Source organism: Eubalaena glacialis, chromosome 11, assembly GCF_028564815.1.
Source record: "Eubalaena glacialis isolate mEubGla1 chromosome 11, mEubGla1.1.hap2.+ XY, whole genome shotgun sequence".
NCBI lineage: Eukaryota > Metazoa > Chordata > Mammalia > Artiodactyla > Balaenidae > Eubalaena > Eubalaena glacialis.
The window spans coordinates 73481461-73497254 of NC_083726.1; the positions used below are offsets into that span (position 1 = coordinate 73481461).

The 15794-nt window shown below is 33.3% G+C and overlaps 1 protein-coding gene across 1 annotated transcript in view; it reads right to left on the reverse strand.

Annotated features, from left to right (window-relative positions):
- The window catches only part of CNTN1 (contactin 1), a 372949-nt gene that overhangs the window by 47196 nt on the left and 309959 nt on the right, over positions 1-15794 (reverse strand). Inside the window, exons 18-20 of the mRNA XM_061206213.1 lie at positions 11039-11109; positions 8185-8419; positions 5737-5840 (exon numbers count right to left, since the gene is read on the reverse strand). Coding sequence (XP_061062196.1) covers positions 5737-5840; positions 8185-8419; positions 11039-11109 — 410 coding nt within the window. The remainder of the gene's footprint in view (positions 1-5736; positions 5841-8184; positions 8420-11038; positions 11110-15794) is intronic.

The following is a 15794-nucleotide window of genomic DNA, read 5'->3' on the forward strand; positions in this document are numbered from 1 at the left end:
CCTGTTTTATAGCAATCAAAACTGACGTCCTCGAGGTTCAGACATTTTTATGTGGATGCTTGTTGACTGAGAGCACATTTTAAAATCTTCATTCATTATAACAACTTTTCTATCCCTTTAACGAGGAGAAGATTTTTAATTAGACCATTTCTAAGACACTAAGTATTAAAATGAGGACTTAAAGTGACAAAATTTTTTGACATCTTACCCAAAATTCCATGAGGCATTTTGGCAATACAAAAGGGAAGAACAAAATTTTCTTTAATTTACTCTTTGCACCTATATCTTACATGGCCAATTATTTTATTCATCTGATTTTAGCAGGGATCTATATTACACAGTCTCCATTGAAATTCACAATAAATTTAAGCAGTGCCTTAGTTATGCCCTGGTAACTAGGGAACAGAGAGAGTTATTGAGTGTATCAAATAATCTCTGACTTTCTTATTTTAGAATATGAGATTTTTTACAGACACTTTTACAGTATTTTAAACCTCTACTAATGAAAGCATATGATAAAAAATTATTTTGGTTGAATAATCTGTCTCTCCTTAATTTAAAGCATACATTTAGATTTAACTTGCAATGCTTTCAAAGAATTCTAAAATAAATAGTGGATATATGCGAAATGTAGCATTATTTATTTATTTATTTTTCATCTGAACTAGGCACTGGCCATGCACTTAGAAATAATTTCCAAATAGATAATTTGGACCACTGTGTTTGATCCCTGCAGTGAGTTGCCCATTGTGGTGAAGAACCAATATTAATCTGGGAGAAAATTGTTTGGAGTGAAAGGTTGAACCTGTAGTCATGGAGTAGAACAAATGCACTCCTTTTGATTAATCACTAGGGAGACCAAAAGGCAGGCTGGATGAACTTGTGGAAAAAAATAAATAAATGAAGCAGGTCCTGCTTTATGGACAGTAGACCATAAATTCATTTTCACATGCTAGAGCAACATATAGTGTATTTATTTCTATTTAACGTTGTGACATTATATAAATTTAACTCTATTTACATGTTCCAAAAATCTCCACAACACCCCATGTCTAGTGTTAACTTATCTTAGTGCTTATTAAACAATTATGGAATTACCTCATTACTGGTCTCTACTATTGTTAGGTTATAAACTCCTTGAGGACAGGTATTCATTATTTCGAATGCTGTGTACATAGGACTGCATTTGATGTATGGCACTCATTCATTCATTGAAAAAATATTTACTGGGTATCTACTTTGTACCAGCTATGTGCTAGATGCTAGGAATGTAGTAGTGAACCAAGCAAACATGTTTTTTCCTCCATAGATCTTATAAATAAAGTAAGAAATCAAAATGTTTAAGTTCACATAAAATTACTAATATATTTGATGGAATGATCTAAGTGTATAATTTTGTCCCAAGAAAATTTACTCTTTATAACAATATTGGGAAGCTGAAAAGAAAAGCCTCAGAAAAAGGGCTAACTCATATAACAAAGAATAATTATAATTTCCATACATTTATGAACTACAATAACACCACTTTTGTACAAAGATAATAGTTATATCCCTTCCGAGGAAAATTAAAGAAATTTGTCGGAAAAGCAGCTCTTTAATCTCATTTTCTCCAAAGAAGCTTAGAATAAAACCTGGATGTTACAATTATGGAAGTATTTAAAGATACTTAGTACTTTTGAAAATTAGGCTTGCTCCATTTTATTATTTTCTACTTCAGTAAACTTTTGTATCAGATTTCCAAACTTTCTTCTTCAACTTCTGAATTTTCTGAAAAAAATATCTTCTGGCAGCTGAATATTCTTTTGTTATGGATTTAATACAGTTTTTAGGAAAAAATCTAAATACGGTTATTTAAGTGAAAAATATCTAAAAAGATATTATATAATAACTAACTTTATATTATCCAGATCCCAGACTAATTCAAGTATTAGTACATTCTATGGGTTAGGAATAGTAATAATATATATCACTCAAAATCTGTATTCTCACACTTCTTGGAACCTATTCAAAGTTCTTTTTTATTCTAGCCATTGGTGCAGGAACCAAACAATTCTATGTAGGCTTCAACCAGCTTCCCATAAGTACTACCAGTTAGCATTTTTCCTCTGCTATTGCTGCTAAATTCTCACTCCCTGTCTTGGGTCACCCTTGATGCTGCAGTGTGAACCTTGCCCTGCGATCAATGCAGGGAGGGGAGGTGATGCCCCTGGGGCCACTCTTAACCAATGGGGAATAGCAGTGGATGAACGCTTCCCCTTTCATTCTATGTGGGGTAATTCTTAACCACATTTATGAAGCTCCTTAAAGATCACAAGGGATGGAGTACCAGTGCCCACAGTGGTTGCCAACAAGATAAAGCATTTTTCTAACCCTCTCCTGTTCATTCTGCTTTTTCCTCATATCTGCTTCCTGGGATCATATTTAAAACAAACAAACAACAATAACAACAAAAACACTAACTTTTTCTATACCTGTACGTCAGACTTTGCTTTGGGGAGATCCAGATGAAGATAGATGCCTTCTCCAAAATAAGAAAATACAGCACTTCCTAAATATGAGCTTATGCTCACCATAATAATTTAACTTTTAAAGACATCTGTGTAAAGTACTCAGGATGGTTAATCTTTTAAGATAATTGTGAAATCAATCATCTGCATTAATCTCCAATTCAGCTGCTAAGAGGTTTTGTATTTATTATTCCCGATAGAATACTTTGCTTGTTTTCATTAAGTGAATTCTTTACCTGCTGGGTGAGTAAACTAAGTCTTTTGTGGATTCCTGGGCAGGAGCCCAGATTTCTAATAAGCCTTTGATAAGAAATACTTCTTGCATTCTTCTAGTTCACCTACACTGCAGGAAATTAAGAATAAAAGTGGGGAGCTCTTTAACTAGGTCGGGGAGAGGGGAAAAGAATAAAACTTAAACTTTCTACAAGATACACTTTAAAACCACAAGGGATTTTTTTAAACCCAGTTGCCTGCAGTTCTCACTTGAAATGTCAGGAAATTAACCTTGAGATGGGGTCAATCACACAGGACTCGGGCTTTTCCAACTTTTTATTTATCTTATTTTATTAATGTCCTGCTTTTTTTCTCTGTTTCTTTATAACTTAGACCCATAGTACATTTTCATGGGAAGTGCAGTAGGATATTAGTTTTCTTGATCGTCTATCTTGTTAAACCATCGGCTTCTTCCTTCATATTTAAAAATAGTAACAATAACCGCATTATAGTGAGTCAAGCTTTTCCCCCATAAAGGGGCATTTTCTTACAGGAGAATAAATGTTACAGATTTTCTCTTTTAAGCTTTCATGCTTGTCTCTTTGATAGTCAAGGCTCTGTGTGAGAGACTTAAAGGCTTCTTAAAGAAAGAATAAATGGAAACAATAATTCTATGATTTATTTCCAACATTTTTAATTAACCATTCTCTGGAGAGGCAAGACCTGGGTTCAAGTCAGTTTATACCAATTATTACTCAGATAAATGTTTTTAACTTCAAGTTCTTCACCTTTAAAATGGAGAAAATAATAGTGTTTATCCCCTGGGATTGTGTGGAGTCAATACGATGAACTTAATTAAATGTTTAACATCATAGGGCTCAACAAATACTATCATTCTTATCATTATTAACATTATCATCATTGTCATCATCATCATCGTCATCATTGTCTTCAAATGTCCAATGATATAAAACAGGGAAAAGCGTTAAACACAGGTTATTTCATTTATTCCACACAACAGGATATGAGGCATTGATTACTCTCAGCTTTATAAGTGAGGAAACTAGGGCCCAGAAAGTTTGAATAAATTTTCCACAAAATTTCTAAGCGACAGAGCTGAGAGATAAACCCGTGTCTGTTCAGCAGCAGAGCTCATAATTTTCTAGTATGGAGTTGCAAAACGTCAGAAATCTGTGAAACTAAACTTCTCCACGGCATACGGTTTTTGATCATTTGAGAAAATCTTAGCTGTTAAGATTACTTTTTGCTATTTAATTGAGAATCCTCTACTTAGCTTATTCCGCATCAAGAGCGTATACTCTGATTATTGTCTAAATTCACTGGTGCCAGTGCATTGTTTCACATCTCATATTTCCTTTTTACTCTGCATGTCAGAAGTTATAAAATAGTCAACATATAATTCTCAGACAAAGAAAATATCTATTTCTGTGGCATGTTTTTAGCAAAGTAATAATACATCTTTAGCACTTTGAGTTAATGCATGGGTTATATATTAAATAATCATTTTTTCTCTTTTTTATTGCTTACAAATGAATAATATTAAAAAAGAAGAAATCCTATGTCCAAAATATGGCTTGCAAGCTCTAAATATTGATGTGTTCTCCCAAGATACCTCAGACTTATTTATTACAGGGCTTTCTAACATCTAGTGAATTTCTCTCTCTTTTCCATTTCCATTTATTTTCTACCAGAGGCAAATGTAAGTTTAATAAGTTATGAATATTGGAACTTCACAGTCCACTCCTATAATGCCACTCTCTTGGTGACAACTTCAGCTGATCACTTGCAAAGATGATCTGAAAACACTTTGACATCTACCCAAATCATAACCTATGATACCAAGAAAAAAAGCTTCCTGTTAGCTTGTGAGTTTAAAACATAAAACCTTGGGCTGCTTTTGTGGTTCTATCTCAGAAACATGGTCTTGAGAAAGCCAGGTGGCAGCACTTTATTTGAGCATACTTCATTATTTCTATCAGCACTCGGTGAATATTTCCTTAGTGACCACTCTCCTTGGCACTGAGAGCAAAACAGACAAAATCCTGCCCTCATGAAATGAATATTCCATGGACAGATGATGAAGCACAAGAACTGAGAGGGCAGCTCACCAGCCGTGGCTCCAGAAGGCCACTCACCGTCCATTCACTGAATAAAAAAAAAGGGAGTCTGTAATCTGGCAAAAAGCAATGAACTTTGAATCAGGACACCTGACGCTTTTCCTTAGTGCTAACTAAGGCCAGTTGTTGAATCTCTTTGGCATCCATTTTCTCATCTGCAAAGGTAGGACGATGTCAGTTCCTCTTAATTTTCACTCTTTGTGCTTAAAAATATGAGATGACTTCACTTTTCCTACAAAATCAAGTCTAAATTTCGTATTAAAGATCCCAGCAGAACTAGCTTCAATTCCCCAGGTCTTATTTCCGTTGACTAAGACAAGTCCTCCCCTATCCTTCTGGCTAAATCCTACTACACTTTTAAGACTTGTTTTGAAGGAAGTTTCCTTTGAGACATTTTGAATGTTGCCAATTTTCTGCCTTCATAGATAACATAATGGGATACATATTTAGTATATTTAGAAGTGTTTCCTTTGGAGGGCTTTTTGGAAGTGGAACTAATGAGTCAAATAGGAAAAAAAAAAATTAAATTACCAAATTACCAAAATGATTTCCCAAAAACTTGAGATTCACCAGCATTTTATGAGAAAGTTTGTTTCAAAAGATTGTGCTTAAGCCCGAGTGTTATTACCTTAGTTTTTATTTTGGCCAATTGTTTACCTACACACAGGACTCTACATCTCTTATAGATAAGTCAGTTGGGAACTCCTGCTTTACTCATAAGTTAGTTAATAAATGTCCAACATATTAAACACAGAGAATATAGTGTTAGTTGTCACGTAAATCAGAAGGACACAGAACGTTGAGAGATGCAACATATTTGAAAAAGTATGCTGATAATTATGAGTAAGTGTATTTAGTTTGGTAAAAATTGAACTCACCTGATAGCTTTCCACTATTTTTTCTACAACATGCTCCCAATGAACAGATATCTCAGAAGATGATAAGACTTTTACGCCTACTGCTGTTGGGGCTTCACTGGGAGCTGAAATTTGATGAGAACATTGCATTCTTACATAAGATGCTTATTTCGTGGTCATCAGTAATACATGCACACACACATTCATATACATGAATGTTAATACAGACAGATACATATACATACACATGTACACACACACTTTTACAAAATATGGAAATCTATAAGGATTTCTCTGTTATCTGAGCAAGAACCATACTAATATTTTTGTATTTCTTTTAACTAACCTGTTTATGAAAGACTGTGGATGCAAATTAAAATTTATTATGTTTAGCTTATCAACTCTATATTGTCAAAGATAGGAAATTTGGTATTTATTATAGAAAATTAGTCATTACAATTAATTTTCAACTTTCTCACACTTCCTATTTAATATGAGCTAAAGATATACAACAATACTTCCGTCTTTCTCTTTTATGTTTAAGATTTTTTTTTTTTTTTTTTAAGATCCTTTGAAACAAGTTGTGACATCCACTGCTTCTTGTGCTCAGGAAAGCCTTTATAAGTCTAATTGTCCAACTGGGCATCTAGCCAAATATGTATCAAAAAGCTCTGTTCAGTGAAAAAAAAGTAATTTACATCCCTTACAAAAATTACACAAAGCAACTAAGGAAATCTTAAGCAGGAGTGGTCAATTTTTATTGCCTTTTATTAACAAGCCATAATCCTCTTTTATGCTAAAATGTCCTGCACATGAACACTGTCGCCATTCCAAATCAAGGTAAATGTGTGGCACTGTGACTGATTTCTTAGCAGTAGCAGTGAAGATGAGCACTTAAACAAGTTTTGTCACATGCACATTTTATGAGACTCATGAAACATTTAGGAAAGAAATGTAATTAAATACAGATGGCCATAACCAAGAGATGACAAGCATGGCCTTTGCCTGATTACTTTAGCATCGAATAAAACAGTAAAAAAAAATCATATTGGGTGAGAAGGTAACTTGTAAAATGCTTTGCACTGTCATTTTCTCTGTGAGATGTACTTAAGTTGTTCAAACTATTGAGTCAAGTTATCATACTTCTGCCGAATCAGAATGAGTGTAGAAAATGTGGGATTCATTACTCAGGATTAAATAGTCCTGAATTGATTATTAACTTAGAAATTTCTACTTGTTATTCTTTCTATGTATTTAATTGAGATAACTTTAGAAAAGTATGCACGTGTTTGTGTGTGTGTGTAAACATATATACATATATATGATTGCCTTTCATGTTTGTATTGAAAGTAAAGATCATGGGATGATTTGAATAGATATTAAATTTTTAACAAATATGAAAGCTAATAACTCTATGACTGAAGAGCATAAATTCTAAGGGATAGCTAAATGTTTATTGTGGACTAAAATTAGTGTAAATTGGGTAAATTAATAGATAGTGTTTTTCCTCTAAGAGATCAGAAGAGTATTTCACATAGTTTTAAGTTTTAAAACCCTTCCATTTTTGTTTCTCACACATGTGCAAAGGGAAACTTGTCCAAGCACAAATGTGTTAGGTCAGAAGGCAAACGAAAATCTCTACTTGCCTTTCTAGCCATTAATTATTTACATAATGCATGTGAGTACAAAGGTATAATAAGGAAGTCTTACCTTTTTAAATAGGAAAATAAATAATAAAAAAAGTGTAGCAGCTTAAATAGGAAATCATAGAAGTCAATGTAATTAAGGTTAATATAAAAATATGTATAATTTAGCAGAGATATATAAAGTCCTCAAGAAGCATGCTCAGTTCAGTTAAAGTTTCTAGAAAAACGAAGAGCCAGTATCTGTATTTTTTTCCCCTGAATAGCCTTTCAGATATCTTTTTTTCTTTCCAAGAAAAAAATTTCAACTGGCTTTCTGACTCCTTTTTCATAGAATTATGCCTAAATTCCCTTTAATGAAATTCTAGCATGTTACTGTAATGACCAAAGAAGTTACATAAATGATACAATACACAATTTTGAGTTAAAAGGAGAAATTTTATCAAAAAAAAGTGTATGTTAAGGCTTTTGTAAAGTAGTGAATTTTATGAATGCACAGACATACTGAGATTCCCATCAAGTCTGGAGAATTTCTGACTGCAAAATTATAATCAAGAGTCCAGGAACAGGGGTCTAAGCCAAGGATTTTAGTGGAGATTTCCTAACTACCATAAACATGATCTAAAGGATGAAAGAGATTTTGGCAACGTTCCTGTCATTTAAATAAAGAGATTGACACTTTAATTTGGCTCAAAATTTACTAACTCATTTACTAAATGCGTATCTTAAAAAGATCTTAATAAGTAGGCCCGAAAGACAGCAAACAAAATGCCTACTGGAGAAACAGAATCCCTCATCAGGACAGTGGGGACTTTCTTTCACCTACCGTCTTGCGCGGAGTGGATGACGGCTGTGAGGCTGTATGGTCCATCTCCTTTGTTGTTGAAAGCTTTGACTTTGACTTGAAATGCAGTGGAAGGACGCATGGTCTCATCTTTATGAACGTAGCGGCCAGTATCTGGGTTAGTAACTGTCACTTTTTTCCATTCTTCCCCATCAAATGGCTTAAATGCCACTATGTAACCAAAATTGTTGCCGTAGTGGTATTCTCTTGACAAAGGCTGAATAGAAATTGAAATATTTAATAGGTTTAAGCAATACGGTTAACACGGGGAAAATCCTATGCAAACAATAAATATGCTACACATGGAAGCATGCTTTCTGTAAAAACATTCTTAGTTCATAAGTGAGAGCTGCCTGAAAAGGCCAGGGCACAAATGTGCTCCAACATGTGGTGACTTCATTTACCAAATTCGTTATTTCTGGAACACCCCACGGGGGCTAAAACCTTGGTCTGCTTTTGTGGTTCTATCTCAGAAACATGGTCTTGAGAAAGCCAGGTTGCAGCACTTTATTTGAGCATACTTCATTATTTCTATCAGCACTCGGTGAATATTTCCTTAGTGACCACTCTTCTTGGCACTGAGAGCAAAACAGACAAAATCCTGCCCTCATGAAATGAATATTCCATGGACAGATAGCGGCCAGTACTCTGGGCTTTTTTACTTTCAGTTCCTTCCTTCTAGGATGTTTCCCATTTGTCAGAAGGTCCCTCTCTCACTTTCTTGAGGTTAAAAAGCCACTTGATGCTTTCCCTGGCCACAGGATCTGCCATTTCAAGACTCTTTCTGCAATAATCCATATAGAATCCCCCCACTTTATTTTTTTCTCTTTAATACAATAATAATGATCTACACTACATATTTTACTTATTGTCTACTTTACTGTCTCTCTCCACTAGTATAACATAAGTTTCATGAGGGCAGGGTTATTGTCAGTTTCATTTACCTAGACTCTAGAACAAAGCCTCAAGTAGTATTTATTCAGTGGATAAGTAAATGAATTTCTTTAGAGTTGAAAGGCTATGGTAAGACAGTTAACAATGTTCTGGAATATCTGTATTGTAACCAAGCAATAGAAACTGGTCAGAGGAAAAAGAATGCAAAAGGAGGAAGGGATAACATCGCACTCATCTGTAGGAGGCTGGCTATGGGCCCCGTGTGACTCCAGTGCTAAAGTAAGAGCTCTGTTTTGCATTATTTTCTCAGAGTTATTATTACATAACAATTGCTCAATAAAGAAGTCTGTGTCAGCCCTAACAATCCATTATTTATAAATACCGACTCAAAGCAAGTTCTACTGAGTATCCATCATTTAGTCTTTTTTAGCCAATAAAGTAAATGTGCCCATTGTATATTGACTTTTTTCACCAGAATATCAAAGTTAAGGTGTCTTGGGGAAAAACCTTGAACTAAATACAACACAGTAGCTTGAATATCCATAGGTTAAACAGGAATGCCTGTAAATGTACAAAGTTCAAAGGGAAAAGAAGTGTTCTTGGTTGCACAATATAGAAATCCTGAAGCATGATCACAAGGATGTACAAAATATGATTTTACATTATTAATAGAATAGTCTAACATTCCCACCATAATTTAAACATTTTTTTCTTATTGATAGTTCTATACTTAATTTTTGCAATTTAGTAGATCAGAATTAGCTACGGAGTTTTCAAAAGTTAGTGATTCTCAGGCCCTAGTCTCAGAGAGTTGATTTCAAATTTTTGGAATAGGAATTTCCAATTCTGAATTCTTTGACAAGCTCCTCATCTTATTGTGAGGCAGATACCTACAGAGTTTAAGAAAATCAAGCCTAAAGAAAGGATTAAGATGTTAAAATTTTTCCAATATCTTCACTTTTGTGTGATACACTGACACTAAAACTGACAAATCATTTGAGATTTGAATGAAGAAAAGACAATTTTTTTCTAAATCTTACTTAAAAATGTGATTTAAATGCCAAGTATAAAATATGACTACAGAGCACAGAGTGAAGTCAATTTCTGCTAAATATCCATTTATTATATAAATCAATTTAACTCATGTAAAGAATAAAACCTGTCATTTTTCCTGTAGTTCTCTGAATCCTTTGGAGCTTTAGTTGTGTTCTTTGACTTTCTGCAGTGATTAAATACTAAAAATATTTAACGGATACATAGAGCTATACAAAACATGTTACCTAGATAAATGCCAGATATCTAATTCAGACAAATCTATGTTACCAAAGCCTTCCCCACCCACAATATCTCTCTCACTTCAAAAATTCAGCTAAGATGCATTGTTTTCCAGACATTATAGTCTCTGAAAAAAAGCTCCCTTTGGATCATAAAAATTTAATACAATGTTTTGGACACCTCAATAACAAGTCATTTGGGGGGACTTCTAAGACTGACTAATGACAGATTACACATGGTGATGAAAGTAAGTCTCAAGTGAGAAAGCAAGCTCCAATTTAAAAACAGATGCTGATACAAAAGATTTTTTAACTGAATCTTCGGAGTTTTGAAAGTCCAGAGCAAATGTTATGAATTGCAATTGGGTTACCAGGCCACAGTGAGTACAAAATATCTCTGGAATGAGAAAGTTGAATGTTTGTTTAATCTTTAAACTTACAGATACTTTAGCATCAATAATCTGTTTCGGTGTAAGAACTGTACTAAGCCATAGTAAGCCAGGTAAAATCTGGCATGCATTTAAGAAAAAAAAATCATTTTAGTAATTTATTCTTGTTTGGGTTTGGGGCATTGTCTTTTATTTCAATTTATTTCAGGAAGCAAAATGGGTTTGAGATCAAGTGTAGGTAAAGCAGCCTATTAACATATGTAACTTCTTAGCACTTACCGCCCATGTTATGGTCAGTTCTCTGTTGCTTCCACCCCCACCTCCTACATCTGAAGGAGCCACATTAGGTGCTGAAACAAATAAACAAATAAACAAAGCTACAAATGAGAGGCCCTGTAATTATTTTCTGACGTTAGAGTTCTTATTCACTTAGAAACTGTACATTTTTTCTTTCACCAGGAAAGACAAGCTGCACACATGATCCACTCAGATATACTAACAATGCCACATAGTTGCTGTAATAATGTTTTACTGCCAAGAAAAGAATTGATTCAGTGCCATAGGAAATGTACCAGTTTCCTTCAATAAAGTAGTGAAACAAATTTGCCTTCCCATCTTTTTTTTTCTGTGTCTTTTTATTTAATATGGTTTTGAAAGATTAGATGTATTTTATTGGGAAAATGTTTCACAGCTCGTTTTGAACTCTATGACCTAACAACTCACTGTTGTGTTAGTTTTATACCTCAATCTACAAATAACTGTTAAGAAACGGTGCATGTGCATTAACATAGGATTATGCTTCCCTGAGATATTTGGAAACAGAAATCTAATGCTGTTCTTATGCTCTTATTTTCAATGCCTAAATCTCTTCTGGAACCCTGTCCCATCAGTGACTCCAGTTCTCCCCTACTCCCATCTTTTATATCATCCTTCTATTTTTCAGTCTCTACTGTGATGACTATCCTTTTCAGTCTCTCTAGCCTTAAAAGTTATCCTGTAATACTGTTTTCCTCTTAATCTCACCCTTTCCTGTCACTGAACTGCAAAGAATATGACTATTTTTATACTTCACTCCATAATCACTTTTTAACAACCCATAATCTGTTTCCACTTCTTCATATTACTGAAATCACTCTCTCAAAAATCACAAAATTGCTTTCAACTACCAAGTGCAATGGCCTCTTTGCTTTTCTCCGAGTTATTCTCTCTCCTTGGAAGTCCTTCAAGGTGGGTGCTGTATCTTATTAGATTTGTATACTTTTATTAGTATTAGATTTGTTGTATTAGATTTTATTGTATTAGATTTGTATATTGTAGGCTTTACCTTATTGGATTTGCATCTAATTGGAGTTGTACAGATAATACCAAAGCATAGTTTGTTCCTGCACTCCAGGCAGTTGGAGACCAGCTACCCAGCTACGCAGATGAAGACCGTGTTTTTATTGAGGACATACATTTTCCCACACAACTGCTGTGGCTCAGTCTGAAATATCATTCCCGGCTCTCTTAACATTTTAAAGAACAGATGAAATGTCAGTTCTTCCATGACTCCCCAAATAGTCCTTCCCTAAAGGAAACAGTCACACCTTCTACAGAGTATTCATTTACTGAATTACAGATCCTAACAAGTAATTGTGATTCACAGATAAATACTTCAAAACTTCCTCTATGTTAGCCACGTAAATTCTTTGCTGAACTATGTACATTAATTGCACAGAAACAAACAAAATACAGGCTTTTCTTTACATCTATAAAACTATATGGTTTCCTTTCCTGATTAAGAAATTAATGTGAAGTTTGAGAGATTTTATTTTATTATTCTATTTTATTTTATTATTTATTATTAACTGTCACCACTTGAGTGTTAGAAATTAAATTGAGTGCATGGGGGTGTTAAAAGGTAATTTACTTGTAGCACTTTAGATGAAATACATATTGAAGGCTGGGACATTAAAATACTGTTGGAAACCCTTTAAGCCCCATAACTCATATTCTGAGGTTAAAATTTTACATGCTATACAGAAACAAAGAACATGTTGTCTTACAATCAATGAATAAATCAAATTTTGTGTTTAAGTACAAATATTGTGGGCACAGGCAAATAATTTCAAAAATAACTCTAGAATAATTTAATTTATTATATTGCAATTTGTTGAATCAAATATTGCCTTCATCAGGACAAGTATTATTTGCCAAAGCATTTCACTATAATCCTTTTAATTATAATCAATATTAACCTTTGTTATTTAGAACAGAGCTAAAAATAGAGTATGTTTATGTTAGAGTGAATATTTTTCCCATTTCATCACTTTTAGTTTCAGGTCTAACACACTTCAAATAAGTAATTCAAGATTATTTTGCTCTTCAAAGATCATCCATTGAGTTCACGATGCTGAAAATAAGACAAAATAAAAGCACAGAAAGAAAGGTATTTCTCTCTTAATAGAGTGTTTTATATCTTACTTGGAATAGTAGAGTGTTTTATATTTTAATTTCCTTCTTTAAGCTTTGAACGTTCATTTGTAGCTTTAGCAGCTAAGGGACATTTTTTCGCAAGTGGAATTGGCATATAACCTACATATTTGACATGAATCTGAGTACCTAACTACTCTGTATTTGTATTCAGCCCTGCAGAAACAGGAGGACTTGGCCAAATACTGATTCCTTTCAGGGAAGTAAATCACCCTGAGCACAAGGAAGTTTACTTAACTTTAGGCTCCAGGGCATCTGACAGTGAGCAAAATAGACTTTCTCTTAACAATAAATTATTAAAAAGAATTTAAACAAATATTTAGGAAAAATACAAAATTCTTGAATTAACAATGAATAAACAATTAAAAATAGTGAGGCTTTTAAACTTGTCTTTTTGCCATGATTTCAGTCTAATAATGATTCCTTAATGATGTTTATAAGAAGGCTTTCGTATTTCAGTTGTAGATCTAAAAAATATTTAAAAAGAAAATCAAGCCAATGTCATGATTATTCTTTCCTATGAAAAGAAACTGTTGCCAATTTTACTTGTAAATTTGAATGCTTAAATAATTTACATATAAGTAACATTTGGGGCTTTGGCATTTTGTTTAACAATGTACAAACTGCCTTGTGACAAATCCTAAATTATAAAAATCATGGAGTATAGGAAGAAAAGCCCTTGATTTAAAATATATGGACTACTCAGTTTTTGTTAGTTATTGCTTTCCATTTTTACAGAAATAAAGTTACCATGAATGTAGCTTCTCATTTCAATTTGCATCAGAATTTCACTGTGATTTAAAACAAATTTTTTAGTAAGAGATTCAAAATGGTATGTAAGTAATGCTCTAGGGTCTAGATAAACAAAGGGATTAAAGCCTTACATCTGCTTTTATTCTATCTATAAATATATTTTCTTTCTGAAGAGTCATTAATAAAATCAAATGAACTGTATAATATTTGGATATTCAAATGAGTTCTTCATAATTCTTATGATCTCCTGCTCTGATGGTGGACCAGATTGCTAACATTCTTTATGCATCTACCATGTTAAATTGATGCTCTTCCCAGGTAAAAATTATATAGGGTCTGAAATAGTTCACAAAAACATTAATGTCTTTAGATCTTATCAGGCCAAAATTGTAGTTTGCTTATTAATCTAGACTTTGTTCTCAAACAGGAAAGTTAAATGGGTGTAGCAGAGTAAATCCGTTAACTGCTCAATAGAATGATAGTCTAAAGACAAGTCATCTGGGGGAATGTTTAGATGGGCAGAAAAGAATGCTACAAACTGAAATAAGCATAATGCATAGTAAATTTATTATAAAGAACCCAAACCGATTATGGATTTTTCACTTAAGTGAAAGAATGAACACTTCCTAGTTTATCTCAGTGTATTAAAAACAAAAGCATCTAATGCATATGTTAACCTTGTTTCAAACAAAACAAATTATATTTGGTAATGTATTTTTCTAAATTTTAATATGCAAATATCACAGTAGCTTTGATCACTACTTTTCATTATCCTCTATTAACTTACAGTTGCAAGAACCATCCTCTTTCCCTTCTTGTTCCTCTCTTTTCCTTCTATAAATAATTTTAAGCACCAATTATAGACACTGTGTTGTGTTAAGCACTAAAGTTAACAATATGAATAAAATCTGATTCCGGTCCTGAAGATGCTAATGTAGTAAAATTAAATATGTACAACTGGTTTTAATTCAATGTGTTAAATATCCCCAATGTGTTAAAAATCCCTAGTAAAAGTTTGCTGGATGAATGGATGAATGAATGAATGAATAAAAAAGCTCAGCTTATTAAAAGACTTATCTAGAACTTAGAAATGATTTTTACATATTGTACCTAATTGGATACTCAGGTCAGCACTTTAAAATAAATATACAGAAAAGTAGCATTATTCTCTTTTTACAAAAAAGGCGAATGAGTCCCAAAAGTAGTTAGTTAACTAGCCCAGGTCACACTACTCACATGTAGAGAAGCTGCAACTTTAACTCAGGCCTCCTGATGGCTTAAAAATCTACACTCTTTGCTTCTTTAAAAAAAAAAAGATTTTTCTATTACATAACTAGTGACAGCTACTAACTTTAACATAGCACCTTACTAGCTATAAAACATATTCTTAGCACCATCCGCCTCCTTTATCAAACATATCTAAAAAATAAAAAATAAAAATAAATGACAGAGCCGAATAGCTTCATTAGACATGAAATTAAAGCTCTCTACATAGTATGAAAGTGCTGATTACAGTGTTATGTTATTTTTTCTCTTTTCCTTCTTAGTTTGATCTGGCAAATAAATGGCAAAGTTGTCAAAACAAACGTGAATGTACCATTTTAGGGTATCGACTTACCAACTGCACGTGCAGAGCTATTAGCTATGGGGGTATATCTTACAATGACACATCACTTTGAAGGATGCTTCTGTTATCTCTTATTTACAGTCAAAATTAAATGGGTTACAATGATTACAAACACATCTTCTAATTCTTCATTTAGGGCCATCCATTTTATAATGCACTTGTCTGAAACCAAAGAGTATACCC